The 19,521-nt window shown below is 36.9% G+C and overlaps 1 protein-coding gene across 11 annotated transcripts in view; it reads right to left on the bottom strand.

Moving 5' to 3' along the window:
* The window catches only part of ZCCHC2 (zinc finger CCHC-type containing 2), a 61,610-nt gene that overhangs the window by 29,371 nt on the left and 12,718 nt on the right, over positions 1 to 19,521 (bottom strand). For 10 of the 11 annotated variants that reach the window (XR_014018221.1, XR_014018222.1, XR_014018223.1 and 7 more), the window contains exons 2-6: positions 17,294 to 17,405; positions 14,614 to 14,690; positions 12,451 to 12,522; positions 7,692 to 7,804; positions 1,145 to 1,239 (exon numbers count right to left, since the gene is read on the bottom strand). Coding sequence is in view for 5 of the 11 variants with exons in the window: in XM_081262787.1 (XP_081118913.1) it covers positions 1,145 to 1,239; positions 7,692 to 7,804; positions 12,451 to 12,522; positions 14,614 to 14,690; positions 17,294 to 17,405 (469 nt within the window). In the remaining 6 variants the exon portion in view is untranslated. The remainder of the gene's footprint in view (positions 1 to 1,144; positions 1,240 to 7,691; positions 7,805 to 12,450; positions 12,523 to 14,613; positions 14,691 to 17,293; positions 17,406 to 19,521) is intronic. The other variant, XM_081262786.1, reaches the window with a different exon arrangement.

Raw genomic sequence — 19,521 nt, 5'->3', positions numbered from 1 at the left:
CTAATTATGTTCAAAGTATTTAAAGCACATGCATGTGCAAACACACACACTCAAAATAATAAGTGAAATTTTAAAATTTATCCAGATGTTATAACATCCAATTATATTTTTCACCCACCTCAAACTGAGGAAATGTGAATTTTCTTTCACCTTTAGAGGTACTGGAAAATAATATTGTTGAAAGGAGAAGGAAAGATTTAAAGAAAAAAATGTTCCTTGATATAGTGGCTGCCCTTAGATTTAGCAGAAATTCTTTAAAGTACATATCAGTGTTCTCGGCAAAATATTCATTTAAAAGGAAGGCTGAGGAAGATGTATACAAAGAACACAAAGTAGACTGTGATGAATGCTGAAACATGAGGGCAAAACCAAACAGAGAATCACAAGAAAAAACCAGAAAAGCTTTCTGGAAAAGGTGCAACTGGGTCCAACACAGGTGTGATTTTAATAGATGGTGATGGATACAAACAAGAGTACAAATGAGCAGAGAACCCGGCAAGAGTGGCAGGCATGCTGGACAGTGCTGAGACTTCATGGAGCTAGAGCCTGACAGACCCAAGGCAGGCTCAAGAAGTTCAGATGGGGCTTGCATTTCACATCCCATGTTTAACGTTTTTAAGAGGGGATTAACAATCGACTTTACCCCTGTGATAGCCCTGGCATAGAGGAGAGTGAGAAGATGAATGTGGGTCAAGAGCTGGGTTTTACAGATAAAAGCCTGCATGAAACAAGACCTAGCTGAAAATAATGGAATGGCTGGCCTTTAAATGGCTGAACATGAAGAGGAAGTGAGACAAAGAAGCTACGAGGTTCTGAAGGTCACAGCATCTGGAGAGTCAACACACCCTACAGTACACCTCCACATCTCTCCAAGGTGTAAGCCAGGTCTGGCAAAGAACTGAAGACTGGGCATGTGCCATAGTCTTAGAGATTATTAGGCTATGCCTGGTAACCAGTCTGTTTTGTTGTATTAGTTTTTTATACTACGCTCTTTAAAAGTGCAGTATAAAATTCATTAGAAATGACAAACATTTCTTATTTGTATGTCACCATTCCTCAAATTTAACTATAAAATGACATGGTAAAGCATGAAAACCAAACCAAAAAAACCCTTCAAATTTCCAGAGGAATGGACGATGCTTACTGAGACTGTGCAGAGAGTCTGACGATATGGACCGAAAAAAGCTGTGTACTTTCTGATTCTGTAGAAAAGCTTGTGATGAAGTTGAAAATAGCTGCCTGCATATAAAGAGAAGAGATTTGTTAATTTCAGGTATGTACATAAAAAAGAGTCTGTTTCCTATAAAGAAGACTTAAGTGGCTGTTTCATTAAGGAACAGAAACCGTTTTTCCCCCCATGAAGTAATATTTTCTAATATATTTACTATGGAAAAGAGTAAATAAAGTTGAACACAACTAATTTGCAAGGATCTACTAAACAGGTTCACTTTTAATGGTAAAGTTTCAATTCTGGGGGAAAAAAAAAAAAGTGTCACTTTAGCCTTTTGCCCAAATGGTCCAATAGCCTGCCTTTCTGCCCAGAAAAAGAACTGCAATGTCTTTTTTTTTTTTTTAATATTTATTCATTTACTTTAGTTTTAGGTGGACACAATATCTTCATTTTATTTTTATGTGGTGCTGAGGATTGAACCAGTGCCTCATGCATGCTAGGCGAGTGCTCTACCTCTGAACCACAACCACAGCCCAGAACTGAAATGTCTTTATCATTACATTTCTTCATAGTCTCATGGAGAGTTCAACTGGATCTGAATCCTACTTCAATGCTGTATAAATAAACTGAATTAGCTATTCAGCTTCAAATTCCTTAGGGTTATAAGTAACACTATCAACTGCATAGGTACTCAAAATACAAATACCCCTCAGTTACTGCTGTATACTTTTAATGCTTAGTAAAAATTTTAATTCTTAATTTCTCCTAAGATTTCTGACCTATCATTTACTTTAGTCATTAAATCATTAAATACCACCACAACAGATGACCCTTATAAGTCAAAGTTGCCTTGAATATTTAGGCAAAAATGCTTTTTGGTAACTCCAATGTGGAAATAAACATTCAATGGGAAGACACAAAGGGAAATGAAGAAAGGGGAAAATAACCAAGATCTGAAGTAAGGAGTTATCTAAATTCTAGTTCTACTTTCTAGTTCTGAATGTACTGCCTAAGCCTGGGATCCACACACAGAAGCAGTGGTGGAACCACCCCTAGCTACAACTGGTCAAAACGCACAGACACATCTTAATTCAAGGCCTGAGCCCAAGGGACAACCCAGGTGTGTCTCCAAATACTGAGTACATATTCACCAAAGGAACACTGAGGTGTATGTATTTAAATCACATGGGTAAAGCCCTGGAGCCGAAATTATTGCAGACTAAAGCCAGAGCTCATTAATGCATAGCCACAGGTGGCAATGACACGTGAATTTAAAATCAAAGTAGCCAGAAACAACTCAAAATGACATGAATAAGAAAAATAAGATTACTTGTTGACATGACAGAAACCATTCAACCCCAAATGTACATTTTAATGCCATATTTCCATTCATCTAATTCACAGCTTAGCTGAGACTTAAACACAGTATGTCCTATACCAACCAAATCAATCTCTATTATACTTATAAATTCATTTCCTATTTATCATTTTTATTTATTTTCTCCTCACCTCCATTATAACTGTTACTTTTCTTTTTCTTTTTTGTGGTGCTGAGGATTGAACCCAGGGCCTTGTACATATGAGGCAAATATTCTACCAACTGAGCTACATCCCCAGCCCATAACTGTTACATGAATTGTTAAGGGATGAATGATGATATACTAATATAAAATTCACACACTGAGAATGAAGCTTCTTAACATCTTAGCTGTGAAGACCTCAGACTATCCATTTAGGAGAAGATATATATCCCTTCCATGCATCTTTTTTTTTTTGGTATTGGCATTAGACTCAGGACACTTAACCATTAAGCTATATCCCAACCCTTTTTTGTATTTTATTTAGAGACAGGGTCTCACTGAGTTCTTTAAGGCCTCACTAAGTTGCTGAGGCTGGCTTTGAACTTGCGATCCTCCTGTCTCAGCCTCCTGAGCTGCTGGGATTACAGGTATGTGCCACTGCTCCCAGCCCCTTCCATGCATCTTACACCAAAATTAACTATAAGTGAATCTAAGATTTTTTTTTAAAGGTGAAATTATCAGAAGAAACCACACATTAAAAATGTAATCTTTGAGGGGCTGGGGTTATGGCTCAGTGGTAGAGTGCTTGCTTTGCAAGCATGAGGCCCTGGGTTCAGTCCCCAGCACCACATAAAAATAAAATGAATAAAAATAAAGATATTGTGTCCATCTACAACTAAAAAATTTTTAAAAATGTAATCTTTGAAAAGTTTTTCTTAGGAAACAAAATTTTGAAACATCAAAGACTGATAAATCTGTCTTTATAAACTTTTAAAATATCTGAATGGTTAAAAATAAAGATAGGGCTGGAAGTAGCTCAATGGCAGACTGCAAGCCTATGATGAACAAGGCCCTAGGTTCAACTGCCAATACCAAAAAACACACAAAAAGAAATAAGAACAGAGCTTCTGCCTTTAAAAGGGAACACTTATAAGGCTAATAAAAAAGTGAAAAGGACTGTAAAAGCTATTGACAGGAGAATGTGATTGGTCACTAAAATACAGATTAAAATCAGAATGTCTTTTTTTTTTTTTTGAGACTGTCAAAGAGAAGAAATTGTGAATGTTTTGTTTGTTGAAGTAGGAAACAGATACAAGGCTTCCTTCTGAGGGTACAAAATACTATTACCTCTTTAGAAGTAACAGAAATACTACATATTAAAATATGTATAACTTTTGGACAATTATAATTCTGCAAATTTTTCTTACAGATAAATGTATCCAAACATGTTAAACATATCCCTAGATATTAAAATATTATTTCTAGTAATTTAAAGATTTATGAAACAACTAAAATGACCATAATATACTGATTTAAATAAGGTTCAGTTAAAAGCAGATTACGCAGAATTAAAGATGAGATATTTTACATGTACTGATGATGTGTTACCATGTCCCAAGAGAATTAATGAAAACAGACGAAATAGAATTACTGCTGAGATGACTCCTTTAAATGTAGTCCTGGTAGAAAGTCGAATTTCTACAAGTGGTTCTGTGTGGAAATAATTACTTTTTTCCTTCTGAAAAATCTCAAACTTACAGAAAAGTTAGAAACACAGTGCAAAGATAATATATATTTTTTAAAACTGGACCATAAATAGTTTATCTGCTGCCTCAACTCCTGGGATGGTATCAGCAAGCATTTAGCATTTCCTACGTTCTTCCATAATCAATACTGGGAAATTAACACTAATCAATTATTACCTTCTAATCCTCAAATCCTGATGAAAGTCTTGCAAATCGACTCCTAAGTGTCCTTTTTATCTCAAAGACTAAGTTCAGATTCCTGTGCTACATTCAGCTGTCACGCCCCTCTCCTGTCCTCAGTCTTTCCTGAGGCTCTTCTGGCTGGGAGGAACAGGCCGGGTGTTCTGTGGAGCATTCTTAATATAGGTGTATCTGGTCAGATTCACGCATGACGATCATGGAAGTGAGGCTGCTCTTTTGCTGCAGCTGGTCATATGGCAGACAATTCCGATTGACACACAACTGATTAAATTTATTTGATTGAAGTAGTCTGTCAGGCTACTTCACTCTATATATAAAGTTATTCTTTCTCTCTTTATAATTAATGAGCATTATTTTGTGGGAAAGCAGTATGAGAGGACTTTGATAATGTCAATATCTTACTTGTCAAATGTTCAACTGATTCATTTATTATTTATTTCAACAGAAATTCAGTTTCCTATTTTATTCAATGTTACTATTGTTATTTGTTGTGATGTTCTCTTTGCCCCAGATCTGACCACTGTTAAGTCTTTCAAGCTGGTTCTGCGTTCTTTTGACAAATCCATATCATTCTTTGAGCACTTCCTTGCTTTTTGTACAACAGGCTCATCTCGTATTTTTTTTTTCCCTAATCCCTTACAATCATCTTGTCCTCCAAGAAACCCAAATTTCTTTTAATGGAGAATGGTATGGAGAAGTGGAGACTGGAGCACCAGCATGCCTATCATTACTGAGTGTTGCGGTTTCCAGACAATTTCAATGGGCAGGGCTGGGGAAAACGTGGGTATACACACACACATATACACACACAACTGCACTTCTGTATCTACAGATACTAAATATCATGAATTTAGTAACTTCAATTTCAACCACTTTCCAGGGTTCATTCTGTTTTGTTGTTGTTATTTGTTTGTTTTAGTTCATTCTGGTTTTCTACATTTCTATATAATTCCTTTTGCCAAGGGTGGGGGAGGCAAGCTGGTTCTCATTATCTTCAATATATTTATTTAAATCCTCTGCACCAAACTACCTCTTGCTGTCATCACTACTCCCTTGAAATCCCTATGGAGAGCCCTTGTGCTCCCATTTGGGCTCCAGCACCCTTGAGAGCTTCACCTGTTCTGCCAGGCCCCTCTCAACAGTGACCCAGGAGTCAATGCTTCTACTTATTTCTACTCTCTTCTTTTTCCCTAGAAACATGCCCTTTACTATTTTACTTTCCCTCATCTTTTATTATTTTATTGTAACCAAGTCTGTATCAACATTTGTTTGTTGGTTTTTTCAAGTCAAAATATACCATAGTAACCATCTCTGAACATTCATCATTAGTGGAAATAGAGCTGTGAGATAAATAACCAGGAGTATAACTATTTAGAGGTTATCTGATTTAAATTTTGTATTGCCCAATGCTTTCCTGAATTTTTACCAATTTATGCTCATCATTACCAAAGAGTATCTGCCAAGCTTTCTGATCTTTGCATATTCAACAGGTTAAATAAAAACTTCATGCTTTCTGTTATATTTCTGATTTGAGCACCCTTTCAAGCTTAAATACCACTTAAAGTTTTAGGTTTTCTGTTCTATTTGTTCATTCCTATTTCCCCCTTTCTGGTTGTTTACTCCCACTCTGAAGTTTGTCAAACAATGAACATATTCTCCCACTCCCAGTTTTTTTTTTTTTTTTTTTTTTGCTGTTTCCACAGAAGACAAAACCTTCCTTTCTTCTCAGGCCCACCTATCCTGAGAATACTCTCTGGGGCCAGCCCCCTTCTCATGAGGGAAGGGCCATTACACCAAGTGATACACATACCTGGTTCTCTCCTGACCCTGGGAAGTCTGCTTCCTAACTCAGGCAGCTTTAGGTTCAGAGAGCAGACAAAAGAAGTCTCAATTAAGCCCTGCCCCTAAGCCATATGGGCTCCAGCATCACTTCGACTTAATTTACTTATTAATAACTATCAGTTTCCAATAAAATAGCATTTGCCTCCTTGGCCATTATTTCTGAATTTCTCTTTTAAAGAGAAGTCTTCAGTGAGGGATGAGGGGGATGACTGCCCAAAGCATACTCCATCCTCCAACACCACAGACAACTGTCCCACCTCAAGATCCATTCCTCAGACATCTCATTCTCTAACCCCAACTGGACTCTGCTTGATTACCCAATTACTCCCAAGACACTTATTCTCCAAGCACAGTACTCCACTCTATCAGACCCACCTATCTCATGCTTCCCAGCACAATGGAGATCTGACTGTTCCTCATTTGTTAGAAAATGAACATTCTCCCTCAATTCCCTTGACTCATTATTCTATTGTTACATCCAAGAAAGCCCCCATCTAGAACAAATCCAACCATGTGCTTTCCATATATACCTGGGCCAGAACTGCTGGAAAGATTTTAAAAATATGCAAAAGAGGTAAATCGATACCATTACATAAGTATTGATATTCACCGTGATGCCATGCCTTGTTCAGCTTACTAGCTTTCTTTCATCAGGTTGTCCTCCAGATCCCTATAAATGGTTTTAAGCCCCCTCTATTCTCGAGCATTTGATCTCTTAACCTCAGTTTATCCTTTCTTATGCAACCCTTTAGAGAAAATACAAAACATTAGGCAAAAAATTCCTCAATTTTCCACCATGAAATAAATGCCCATACCTTTGCAGGGACCCTGATCCTAAGCCATATGGGTGTGCTTATGTGCTACCAAATACCTCCTTCACCTGTATCTTCAAGTTCTTCCTCTAATGGCACATGAAAGGCTATGGGAATATATCTAAGAGAGGCTTTACATGTTCCTGGCATCATATTTAATTCTCACCTCACCTACACCCACCTTTTCCAATGGCCAAACAACCACATGAAAGCAAAAACCTGACCTCAACCAGTACTGGGCTACAGAAAAGCAAATGGCAGCCAGCAGCAAAGGTTTGATTCCTTTCACTTCTCATTTATCAGCCCAATCTTCTTACTGGACAACTTAAAGCATCTCCCAAGTTCCACCTTCTAATAAATTTAGAGAAAATAAGAGGCTTTATTTAATATTTTCAAATTTTAGAAGAAGCAACATTTTATGATATTAGAGAAATGAAGGGTACAATTGCAAAGCAAGTTTGGTATTTTTACTGTGAGCCTACACCTAAATAACCCAAGGATTAAAATGTCCGATTTACAAAGTACTCCAGAGAAATCTCTGTAACCTCCCTTAAAATTAAAAGCTGACTCTCAGCACCCCCTGAGCTGAGTGGAGGCATCAAGTCAGGTAATCGGATACCTTAGGATGGGCTCCAGGTCAGGGTGTCGCCTCTCCTCTCTTTTTAAGGAACCCTGATTCAGGGCTCTTAAAATGGTCTTGTCAAAAGTCTCTGAAGACAATTCCTTTGGAAGCTAGGAAAGAAAAGCAATGTTCAAGGTAAGTTTCTCATTTACTGGCAATATGTTACAAATCAGAAGTATAAAACAGAGATAAAAACTCCTGCTCATTAATCATCCAAAAGCAGTTCTTTTTCCAAACCTTCATGACTCAGGACCCAACATTGAAGCAGCATGGGTCTTTCCCTTAAGACACTCAATAATGGGCTGGGGTTGTAGCCCAGTGTTAGACGCTTGCCTAGCATGTGTGAGGCACTGGATTCAATCCTCAGTACCACATAAAAATAAATAAAATAAAGGTCCATCAATGACTAAAAAAAAAAAAAAGAAAGAAAAAGACACTGAATGATTCTTTCTGGTCACATCTTGGGGCTTGCTGAGATGCAAAGGAACCTGGAAATGTTCAACGTGCCTCTGGTATATACCACATGTACCTCAACACATGTCCCACTGCAGTAACACCCACACCGAGGTCTGAGTTAAACTCAGCATTTTGCATAGCATAACTGATATTATTTTTGTCCTTACAGTTACCACTTTTGGGTTGCTTGTTTTACATATTAATTTCAGCAACATCAGAATACCAACACTGTGCCCCAAATAAATAACCAAATTATGACAGCTGGATGAAAGTCAACATTATTTTCATCAAAAGCACTAGAGAGGTTTTACTCAATATCATGGAGATGCCCTTTCAGCAGTCTGCTAGAACCACCCCCCCCATCACTTGGCCAAGAAAATTTTAAAATTAAAATCCAATATAATGTGTTAAAATCCATCTACTGTCATGGATAACTAATTAGAACAAATTTTAAAAATAAAAAAAATTAAAAACCAAATTCAAATTCTGTCATTTTATTTAACTGGTTTACACTTTAAAATCCCCCAGTAAACCAGTTCTTTGTAAAACTAACTTTCCAATTCTTTGAAGAATTCAATGTTTTACATTTTAGTGGCACTTTCATTAAAATTAAGAGTAGAACCATTAACACATTATTCTGGTTAACAACTGAGAAAAGGGATCTTTAATAAAGGCATCATAAAGCACTACTAATTTTTAGGCACAGCAGACCTGGAATCAAGATGGTCCCTCAGAATGAAGCTCCTCTGGTTAATTAACCTGGAAAAATGGTATTCACACCCCCCACCGAAACCATATTCTCTGAACACTAATGGAAGAAACAAATTCTGGATGGACACATTTTTCAAACAATTTACTATTCATTTCAATATTTATACTTGATATTAGCATTTTAAAAAAGATTTCTGACACTAGGCATTCATCATATCACTAATTTTAAATATAATTTCTACTCATGGACACAGCCAAAGAAAACCAGCTTTACTAGAGAGTCCACTTCAATTACTGGATCACTGATAGCTGCTTTAAATATCGAAGGCAACAGTACATAAATTTCCCCCAAGACAACGACACTGTGTTCACTGGGCCGAGTGGTGGATATGTAGTCATCAATCTTTGCAAACTAATGCTTTTTCAAGTGGTTTTTATCTTCAATTTCCAGGGCCTATTTCCAGTCCTAAAGGAAGCATACTGGCTAAAAATACAGCTGTAAATCATGTCTTTTATATTTTAGTACCTTATTTTGAATTTTCTTCCTTTTCAACCTCAGCTCTAGTCTACCCAGCCTCCCAACTCTGGAGGCGGGGTTAGCTTCAGCACAAGCTCTGACTAATAAAAGGTTTTTGTACCTCGATATACAAGTTTATGTTTAAAAACACTGTGGCCTAATATACAACCATTTATAAAACCTCATTACAGGGGCTGGGGTTGTAGCTCAGTGGTAGAGTGTTTGCCTAGCATGTGTGAGGCACTGACTTGATCCTTGGACCACATAAGCAAATAAAAAATAAAGGTATTGTGTCCATCCACAATAAAAAAAAATTAAAAAATTTTCGTTACAATTCAAATTCTCTAACACCTTTCAGTCAGTCAGTGACATTTAAATTCCTACTCAGTGCTCAGCTACTGTTTCAGCAACCTTGGATACAGAGGTAAAGGAAGATAAAAAAAATCCCTGCCCTCACAGAGCTGACATTCTGGTAATAAAAACAAAACCAGAGAAGGCGCCAGGATGTAGAGGACAGACGAGGCTATTTCCACGGGGAAAAGGAATCAACAGCCCTGACCTCAACAGCATCCACACAAGCTAAAAAGGGTGTTGGTTTGTGCAGGTCATCAAAAGGGCAGGTTCTGCTCTGGAAGTTTTGCAAGATGTTAAAAGAAAGGTAAAAAGGAAAAAGGGAAAGGTATACCTAGAATACTTCTCTTACAACAGGCAATTTATTTCTACAAATAACAATGCTGCAGATTATTTCATGTAACTGAGAGGCGTATATGCTATTTTGGAAGATTAGTATCTCAAGTGTTAGCTAAGCAGGAGGATCACTGTTCATGATTCTGAAGAATGAATTACATACTTGGGGCTGTTTTATTTATTTATTTTTTTTTTTGTAAAGCATATGACTTTCACAAAAAGTGTGTGATTGATTGAAAAAATTTAACCTGTCAAGACACAAAATAGACGAAGCTTAGGGAAGGAACCCAATAAGAGAAAGCGGCCAGGCTGTGGCTGGGGTGGGCTATGTGCTCCCTCACTGACTTCTCCCAGAGAGATGGACAAGTAGGTGGTAACTCCACACACAAACTGGTATCAGGTAATAAGGCCTTGACAGATGACAGTGCTGGGCCCCTATTCCAAGACTGCTCGGCCTTAGCTCTGTACGGCCTGCAACTCACACTGCAGCATTAGAATTGTGTCATGGAAAGGACAATAGGATAAGGGAAATGAGAGAATGTTGTTTCCCAGCCCAAATATACAGCTGCTCATAATTACTTGCCCTTAAAGTTTGATAAATTTATCTAATCAAGAGTCAGGAGAGTTAGAAATAAGAAAAAATTTTTTTCACCTACTATTTTTTTTCATTAGTTCTAATCAGTTATACATAACAGTAAAAAGCTCTTCAACTCATTATACACAAATGGAGCAGAATTTTCCACTTCTCTGGTTATACATGAAGTAGAATTACACCATTTGTGCAATCATACATGTACCTAGGGTAATGATGTGTAAGTAGAAGAAATTTTACAAGTATATGTGGAGGTGGAATGGGGGAAGCTCTACCTATCTCTTCAATAATCTGAATGCCATCCAGGAGCTCATTTTTGTGTTGCCTTATTGACTAGGATTGGTTGAATCATGGCCACTCTTTTCCCTTGCTTTCTATTGGCTATGATGAACACTAAGTTCAGCAGTTGAATGCCAGAGTTCACAGGCCCATTCCTTCAACAACTCTCTTCTCCCTCATTAAGCTCTTTGGAACTTCAGTCATAAGAGGGACAAGACCTCTGGTGAGTAGAAATAAATAAAACTTGCCCCCATCTTTTATGTGCAGGAAAGTCATTAACTTGAATGGGTGAAGGAATACTTAGCCTTAATTGAAAGAGTCTGGTTTAAAATAAACTACAGGATAATGGAACGACTCAAATCATCCCTGCAAGCTACTTCATTCAAAGGGACTAACAAGAAATCCAGGTGAACTAACAGCATACTAACTATGGGATCCTCAGAGAAACAGCCTCTTATCTGCTGTTCAAAGTCCTGCACACTGATGAAAACCAGTCTCTTACAGATTTAAGAATGAATGGACAAATGATCTGAAGAGAACATGCTTTCAAGCAAATAACTTGAAAAACAGCCTTGGCCTGAACATTTCAGATGGCCTAGGTTACATAACTACAGTTTATCTAAAACTTAGTAACTGAATTGGCAATGTTTCTTATTTCTGAATTTTCTGCTTTATCTTCCTATTAATAAACTTAAAAATGTTTGCTTACTGATCATTAACTTATTCTCTCCTTTTAATATTTATCTTTAACCATACTTTTTTTAAAAAATAAAATCAAGTTAATATAAAAGAAACAGGTGTTTGAACAAAACAACTCCAGATACCTTTCACCTATACAAATCTACATAACACGTTACTATTATCTTCTTAATTCCCTACAGTTTGAAGATTACATGATAAAGGTAGTTAGGAGGAGCTAGAACTAAAAGAGGAAATGGACGAAGAGTTAAGGAAGCCCACAGAGAAGGCTGAATAGTTGTTAGGTACTACAAGAAAACAAACGCCATCTTGTTTTGCATACCCACCTATCAAGGACAGTATCCTTGCAAGCAGGACCCAACAATGTACATCTCTGTAAGGAACTAGGAATAAGATTTCCTTTGGGTGGGAAGGGGTTATTGGGCATTAAACCCAGAAGTGCTTTACCACTGAGCTATATCCCCAACCCTTTTTATAATTTTTGAGACAGGGTTTTGCTAAATTGCCAGGGCTGACCTCAAACTTGCCATCTTCCTATCTCAGCCTCCTGAGTCCCTGGGATTACAAGTGTGTGCTTGGTGCCTGGCTGCATTTTTTAAGCATGGAAATATCTTTATCATTTCCTTATGTTAGTTATGTAAGATAAGAAAACTTACATTCAGATAACATGGTATTTTCTATAGCTATGTTCAGAGTTCGGAGCCAACCTTTATCTAGGTATTTTAATTTTTTTGGTGCTTCTTTTGACATTGAAATTTTTTGATTCTGGTATATTATGTAAAAATCATTTTAGCAACAAAATCTGTAATTTTTACCTTCAGTAGGAATTCCTGTAGTTCCTGGTGGGTTTTTGTTACTGTTGTGACTGAAAGATCAGACCAATTTACCTGATTTAAAAAAAACACATATTGTATGGTTATTGCTTAGGCAGGAACTGGCTAGAAAAAAGCTGCATGTAAAACAAAGGGCCTTACTTAAATTTTATTAACAATTAGAAATATAAAGTTCATCTACTGTTGTCATATTTCTTCCAAGTTTTTAAATTAATTGTACATTGAAATTTTGTTCAAAAGTTTTCCAATAACTTTTTCAATTTGCATGATGTGTGTGTGTGTGTGTGTGTGTGTGTGTGTGTTTAAAGCAGCCTTAAAATGTGACTGCTTTAGTAATTTTTTTCACAAAGGAAATGTCTTCATTTTTTGGTAACATTATAGGACTCTAAAATAACATTCTTACAGTATATGTCTATGCTTTTAAAGACAAAAGTTCTATCAACTGAAACTTACTACATATACATCATTAAGAAAAATAACTGGAGTATACTACCCCCTTTTTGTTAGTATGATTTCATATTTTTAGGAGAAATATGGTTTATGAGGTGACTTCATCATTATCTCATATCTTTAAAATCCCAGTAAGATGCAGCTATGAACACCTCCATTTTCAGATGGAGAAATTAAAGCTCAAAAAGGTAAATTTATTGAGGTACAATCTAAGGAAGCACAAGAGCTAGAACTGGAACCTATGCACTGCTTGACCTTTAGATTATTTTACATTAGTAGACTCCATTGTGGCCCATTAATAATTTCTACCCTGAGCTATGCTTATATCTAAGCCTTACCAATTAATCATGTCATAATTAATCTGGTACTTACAAGTGAAATTTTATCCAGCAACTTTCAAAACAATCTATATTAATATTCAAGTGTTTATTTATTAAGAAGCTTCTTAGCACTGTCTGACTCTTGTGTCAGGGGACATAGAAATGGACAAGAAAGTGGATGCTTCCATAAGCTGGAATTCATAGTCTTATGCCAGAGGCAGATAAAATCAAATGAATGCATAAGAATTTCCCTCAGCAGTCAGTGCTACTGAGAAGAGGAACAGGGCATTAACAAGGGTAGCTATGATGTCAAGGAGGCCCTCTGAGAAGGAGCATTGAGCTGTATGTAACTCAGGCCTTGGTTCAGAGCAAGGTTACAGTGAAGCTCTGGCAACCAAAGGAGAGCCAGGATGCCGAGCATCCAGGGCAAAGAGTGGAACACTGCCACAGTGAGACATCTGAAGACTGGAAACCTGAAAATCAAGGCGATTTCTCCTTCAGAGTAGAAGCCAGAGTCCTGAAATTCATTCAAAAACTGTACTGAGCAAGACAGATGATAAAGACACCTTCTCTTCACAAGATGATAATTTACTGGAAGAAGTATGACTGCAGAAAACCTTGGATAAAAGAGGAAAATTTCTGCCAGAGGGTCAGAAGGGACTCTGAGAGAGGTACAGCTGAAATTTGGCAAACAATGCCATGCCAGGGAGGAGGACTGAAGCAAAGCAGCACAGAAACATGACCACATTCCACCTGGCTTCAGCACCTGTGTGGTCCAAGCTTAGAGAAAAGGAAGGACAGTAAAGCCCCAGCAGGAGAAGATGGGAAGATGTGGACAAGGAATCTATGTCAGTCAACAGGCAAAAAGGAGACCTAGAAGTTGTATCCTGGCAGTAGCAGAGCTGGGTTCCATGGTTATTCAGAGAGCTGACTCAGGCAGAGGACTGAGAGCAGCCACAACACACAAGGACTACTGACATCAGAGAAAGGAGAGGAAGAAACATCGCCAGCAGAATGGAAAAACAATGTCAGGAGAGACAAAGCCTGTGGTCTTGATTTCAAAAATATTGGTGAAAATGTTTGCTTTTTAAACAGTATCTCTTACATATTAACTGTCTCCTTAAATCTAAGGCTTTAATTTCTATTTAATAAAATTGCCACTGTAATTTTAATGTGATACATCTTAACAAAAAAATTGGCAAACCATGCAGTGTATACTGAAAACAGCACATTCCTTACTTAAAAAGCAGATGTATACATATACGTGTGTGTAAAAAAAAGATATTTCCCTTAAATTAGCAAAACTGCCATAAGTTCTTCCAAAACTCACTTAGCAAGATATATGCAATATCTTTTGTGGGTGAGAATAGCTTACTTTGAAAGTGTACTCCCAAAATTTGTCAGCCCTTTTTCTCTGGACTCCTTTCAACATTATCTTCTCGATGTGTACAGCTGAAAGAAAAAACACACACACTGACTTGTGCTATAGGGATGAGACATGCACTTCAGTTACCCAAAGTAACCCTATAATTTAACAACTCTTTAGTGATCAAACTATTTACTTTATCTTTACTCCTGGCCGTAAGTCATGAAGTAAAACAGAGCCACAGCAATATGACGCTCATCTATGAAGTAATTTTTTTCTACATGCCTTCAACATGCTAAGTACCTACCCAGTGTCAAGCACTCTGCTAACATCAAAGATTCAAAAAATAATAATAGTAATAATAAAAGATGCTTGTACTGAAAATATCTTTCTAAATGATAATCTTTAAAACTGTTATTAAGATTACCACAAACAGAGCCTTTTAGGATCAACTAAATTTGGTTTCAATTATTTATACACACTAGGTAAAAACTTTAGAAAACATTTTAATTTTTAGTAAAAAAAATACTTAACAGATAACAAACTGACAAAAATTTCTAATTAGTCATTTTTCTCAAATGTGACCCTTAATATTATACACTATAAATTATTACACAAATTGAACTTAATGTGAACTACGAAGGTTTGTTACAGCAAAACTTTCCACAATTTATAATAAACTAGGAGACATCAATGACATTAAACTTAAAAATAATTACTCTGAATTCAACTAATAATCAGTTTACTCATGAAGAAAGCAAATGTACAAACCTCCAACTACTCATTTTAAACCTGCTTTGGTAAAATCATCACCTTAGGAAATAAATCAAATTAAAAAAAGCCTACTGGCAAAAGGCCAATCTACTGAGTATAAAGTAAGAAAATCAGATTATTGTTCAGTGTATAAACAGAAGAAGCCCTTAATCAGTAGGGAGGTAACACCAGAGGCTGACAATAACGAATACATACAGGTTACAAGGAAGATGTCAGGAAAGAAAACAATAGAATATGGTGGGTCACTGTTGGATTTAGGGGAGCAGGCATTAGGGAAGGGAAGAGAAGGATTTATTTGCTCTAGAAAAAGTTAAAATAGATGAAATAGATAGAACATACACAGTGACAATAGAAGAGAGGAGGAGATAAGACTGCCACAGACTATGGAAGGTGGGCATTGAGAAAGGTGGCACAAAGCATAAAATACAGAAATATGCACGGAAAGGCGCTCGTGGTAAACACAGGGAGCATGATCAGGGCTTGGTGCCAGCTTCCAAACACAGTGTTTGGGAGCCTGCTTCTGGGCCAGGTATTTTAAGGATGGAGATCAAAGAAATCTTAAAATCCAGATGAGAAGCCTGTAACTACTAAGACCTGTACAGTATTATAAAGACCAAGGTGGGGATGGGAGAGTCTGCTGTCTCCCAAAACTATTAAATTACTTAAAGAATGATGCTATTAAATAAAACCCTTGGGAACTAATTCATGTTCAGAAATAAAACAGCTCTACCTCTGCAAATCTTTGGATTTAAGGGTCAAAGAAACTTCTTTGGGGGGAGAGGCAGATTTCAATTTAGTTTAGCAGAAAAAGACATGATGGTACTATAAGACATGGGAACATGATATAGTTTCAGCTTGAATTTCAAGTTATACTTGCTGTTATCTACCAGAATCAAGATAAGACAGGAGAGTATGTGGCAAGGGATGGCTGAGAATGCCTTAACCCTCATAAATTAAAATTAAACAGCATGTATTATATTCACTTTTTAAAAAGTTTGGAATATAAGAAAAATCATCTATACCACCTTATAGTTAATTGCTGTCATTTGGATATAGTCTTTGTTTTTCAAAAATACTTTATTAAAACAAAGGGACCTTCACTGGTCATTCATATATGTTCAATGAGCTCAACTGAAGAAGTCTTATGATTAAAGTAGTTTAGTTGGAGAGACAGGTGTACTGTGATAGTACAAACAGAAGTGATAATTACGGAAACTTTTTAAATCATTAAACATCCAATCCTTTCTCCTCTATAAGGAAAAATGAATTACACAGAAAGGATTATTACTGGGACTAAAAGAAGACATACTGACATAAACTCAAAGTTGTTATAACCAAGTATAGTGCTTATTGTATTCTTATTTCTTCTAGAGCCTAGCTGGCAGCCTACACTTGAACTTTTCTCCCAATACAGGCTAACAGACTCTAAAAATGCAAAGAGAATATCCAAGCTCATTTCTTTTTATATGGCAATGTCTTTTCATCTCCTATCCCATTCTACTTAAAAATGTCATATTGCAGTGAAAATGGATTTGTAAACAATTTATTCACTCTTACTCGGAACTCTGTAAAACTTGTTTTCTCAGTAGACACTAAGTACATTCTATAGATTTTTGTAAAGTGCTATACTAAATATTTTGGGACTAGAATAGTCTTTGCCCTCTGGAAGCACATGACTAGGTTTGCGATACAGCCAAAAAGACAACTATGAGACAGAACAAATAAGAGCATGCTCCAACAAGCCATGGCTGAAGAACAGGGAGGAGCCCAGAATGTAGAGGGCATAACTGGGAGGACTGGCTTTTAAATGAAACCTAGGACAAGCAGGATTTCACTACTCTAAAAAGGAAGTGAAGAATTAATCATCAGTGTAAACAGTACTCCATATTTTAAGTTTTCAACAGAGGAAGCATACCTTCTCGCTGAGCTCTATGAGGTGCCACGGTAAGTCCATCCTGAGGTATTGGGGCTTGTTCTATCAAACTAGTCTCATTACTTTGCAAGTAATCACCATGAGCAGTGTCATTCTAGAGAAGAAAAGGAGGGACATATTAATCTACACCACAGAATAATTCATCCCATAAAAATAAAGCAGAGTAAATTCTTAAAGTTTTAATAATCACTTTAGTAGCAAATTTTAGAGATCAAGTAAGTGATCACACACTAAGGGCAAAAGGGCACAAAGTGTCAAAGCCACCAGTAAAAGAATTATCAATGCTTCATTTAACAGAAATACCCTATCAATTACTTACTTTCCCAGCTGTTATGTAACATAAAAACTGCATATTGCTATTCAGAGTTGCTAGTGATGTCAATTCTATACCACACTGAACCAGAATCAAAGGAAGATACATAGGAAAAGGTACCCTTCATGTTAATCATCCAAAGGTAAGGGCATTTTTACTTTAACAGTAATCATTACAGAATTTTCACTCATTGCTTGGTTTTAGTAACAGACTAATGATGCTCTGTTAGGAAAAAGTTTTACAAAAGTTATTATTAATACATGTGAAATTTTTTTTAAAACAAGAATGTGAAGAATGTATATGGGTAGTGAATTTACTAGTAAGATCAAGTCATCTGTTACAGTTTAGGTACGAAGGGCCTCCCAAAAGCTCATGTGTTGGCAACGTGATGCTCAATGTAGCAATGTTTAGAGATGAAATGATTAGATTATGAGAGATGTAACCTCACCAATGAATTAATCCATTTGATGGGTTAATAATTTGAATGGACTACTGGGTGGTAACTGTAGGAAGGGAAGGCATGGCTGGAGGAAACAGGTCACTGTTGGCATGGCCTTGGCCTATATCTGTCCCTGGCCCCTCCTCTCTGCTTCCCAGCTGCCAGGAGCTGAGCAAGCTTTCCTCCACCATACTTTTCCACCATGATGTTCATCCTCACCTCATGCTCAGAGCAATGGAATCAACCAACTTGGACTAAGACCTTTGAAACTGTGAGCACAAAATAAACTTTTCTTCCTCTAAGCTGTTCTGGTCAGGTATTTGATCACAGCAACAAAAAGCTGACTAACACATCTTCTAACAGCAAACCTAATTGAGTTGGCTCCACTAATCAATAATGAACTAGTTTATGCCTAGGAGATCTGCTGCTTGTAGTAATAAAGAGCATGCTAATCTTACAGCTTTCCATAATTAAAGCACTATTATGTACATATTGTTACTATGACATATTAAACCAAAAAATAAAATAGACCTTATCCCTTCAGAATCGAAAACACCACTCATCAAAATTGACTCACAGTTTCAAGAACCAATCACATTTCGATATATCTGCATTGATTTTTCAGTTGTGTAAAGAAATGAAGTGATCCAAAAACTTTAAAATTCCCAAGAATCTCCATTTAAGGTACTTTGCTCTCCTATATAATCACACTCTCTGGTCTGATGAGGAGTATGAGCTGCCAGTTGACAGCTCTATTTGTGGGAATAAAGCACCACATTATACTCTTGGGAACTAAGCTTCAGCCTAACAGTGTCTTCTGGAACCCACAATAAAGAACCATCTAATGAGAAGAACACAGACCTCTTATTTCAACATCCAACCTTGGAAATGTTTAGCTTAATGGCATTTATCAATTTTCAATATTTTTTTAAATGTACGTATGAATTCCTTTAATTATAACCAAATTATCATACCCTAACCCAGGACATATTATCTTTCATTACAAAGTTGTAGGATCACATTTGCCTAAGAGGGACTTTGTTTCTGAAAAACTCAACACTGCTTGAAGTATATCAAAAATCGACAGAAATGTGGAGCTAGGGGTATAGATCAGTGGCAGACTGCCACTAAGTCCTGGGGGGAGGGGAGGAAACAGAAATAAAGTGTCATAATCCTCTCTCAAATTGTTGTGTTAACTGAGAGAAGCTTCTTGCCTAGGGTCAACCATTTCTTACATTGCTCACAGGTGGTACAAGACAAGAACAGTCTTGCCGGTGGTGTAATTCCAGTAGCTCTGGAGGCTGAGGTGGGAGGCTGAGGCAAAAGGATAGCTAGTTCAAAGCCAGCCTCAGCAAAAGCAAGGTGCTAAGCAACTCAGTGAGACCCTGTCTCTAAATAAAATATACAATAGGCTGTGGCTCAGTGGTTGAGTGCCACTGAGTTCAATCCCCAGTACTC

The sequence above is a fragment of the Spermophilus citellus genome (genome assembly GCF_964194105.1).
Source record: "Spermophilus citellus genome assembly, chromosome: 12".
Lineage (NCBI taxonomy): Eukaryota > Metazoa > Chordata > Mammalia > Rodentia > Sciuridae > Spermophilus > Spermophilus citellus.
Note: the sequence above shows the minus strand (reverse complement) of the source record. Positions and strands in the feature narration are given on the sequence as shown.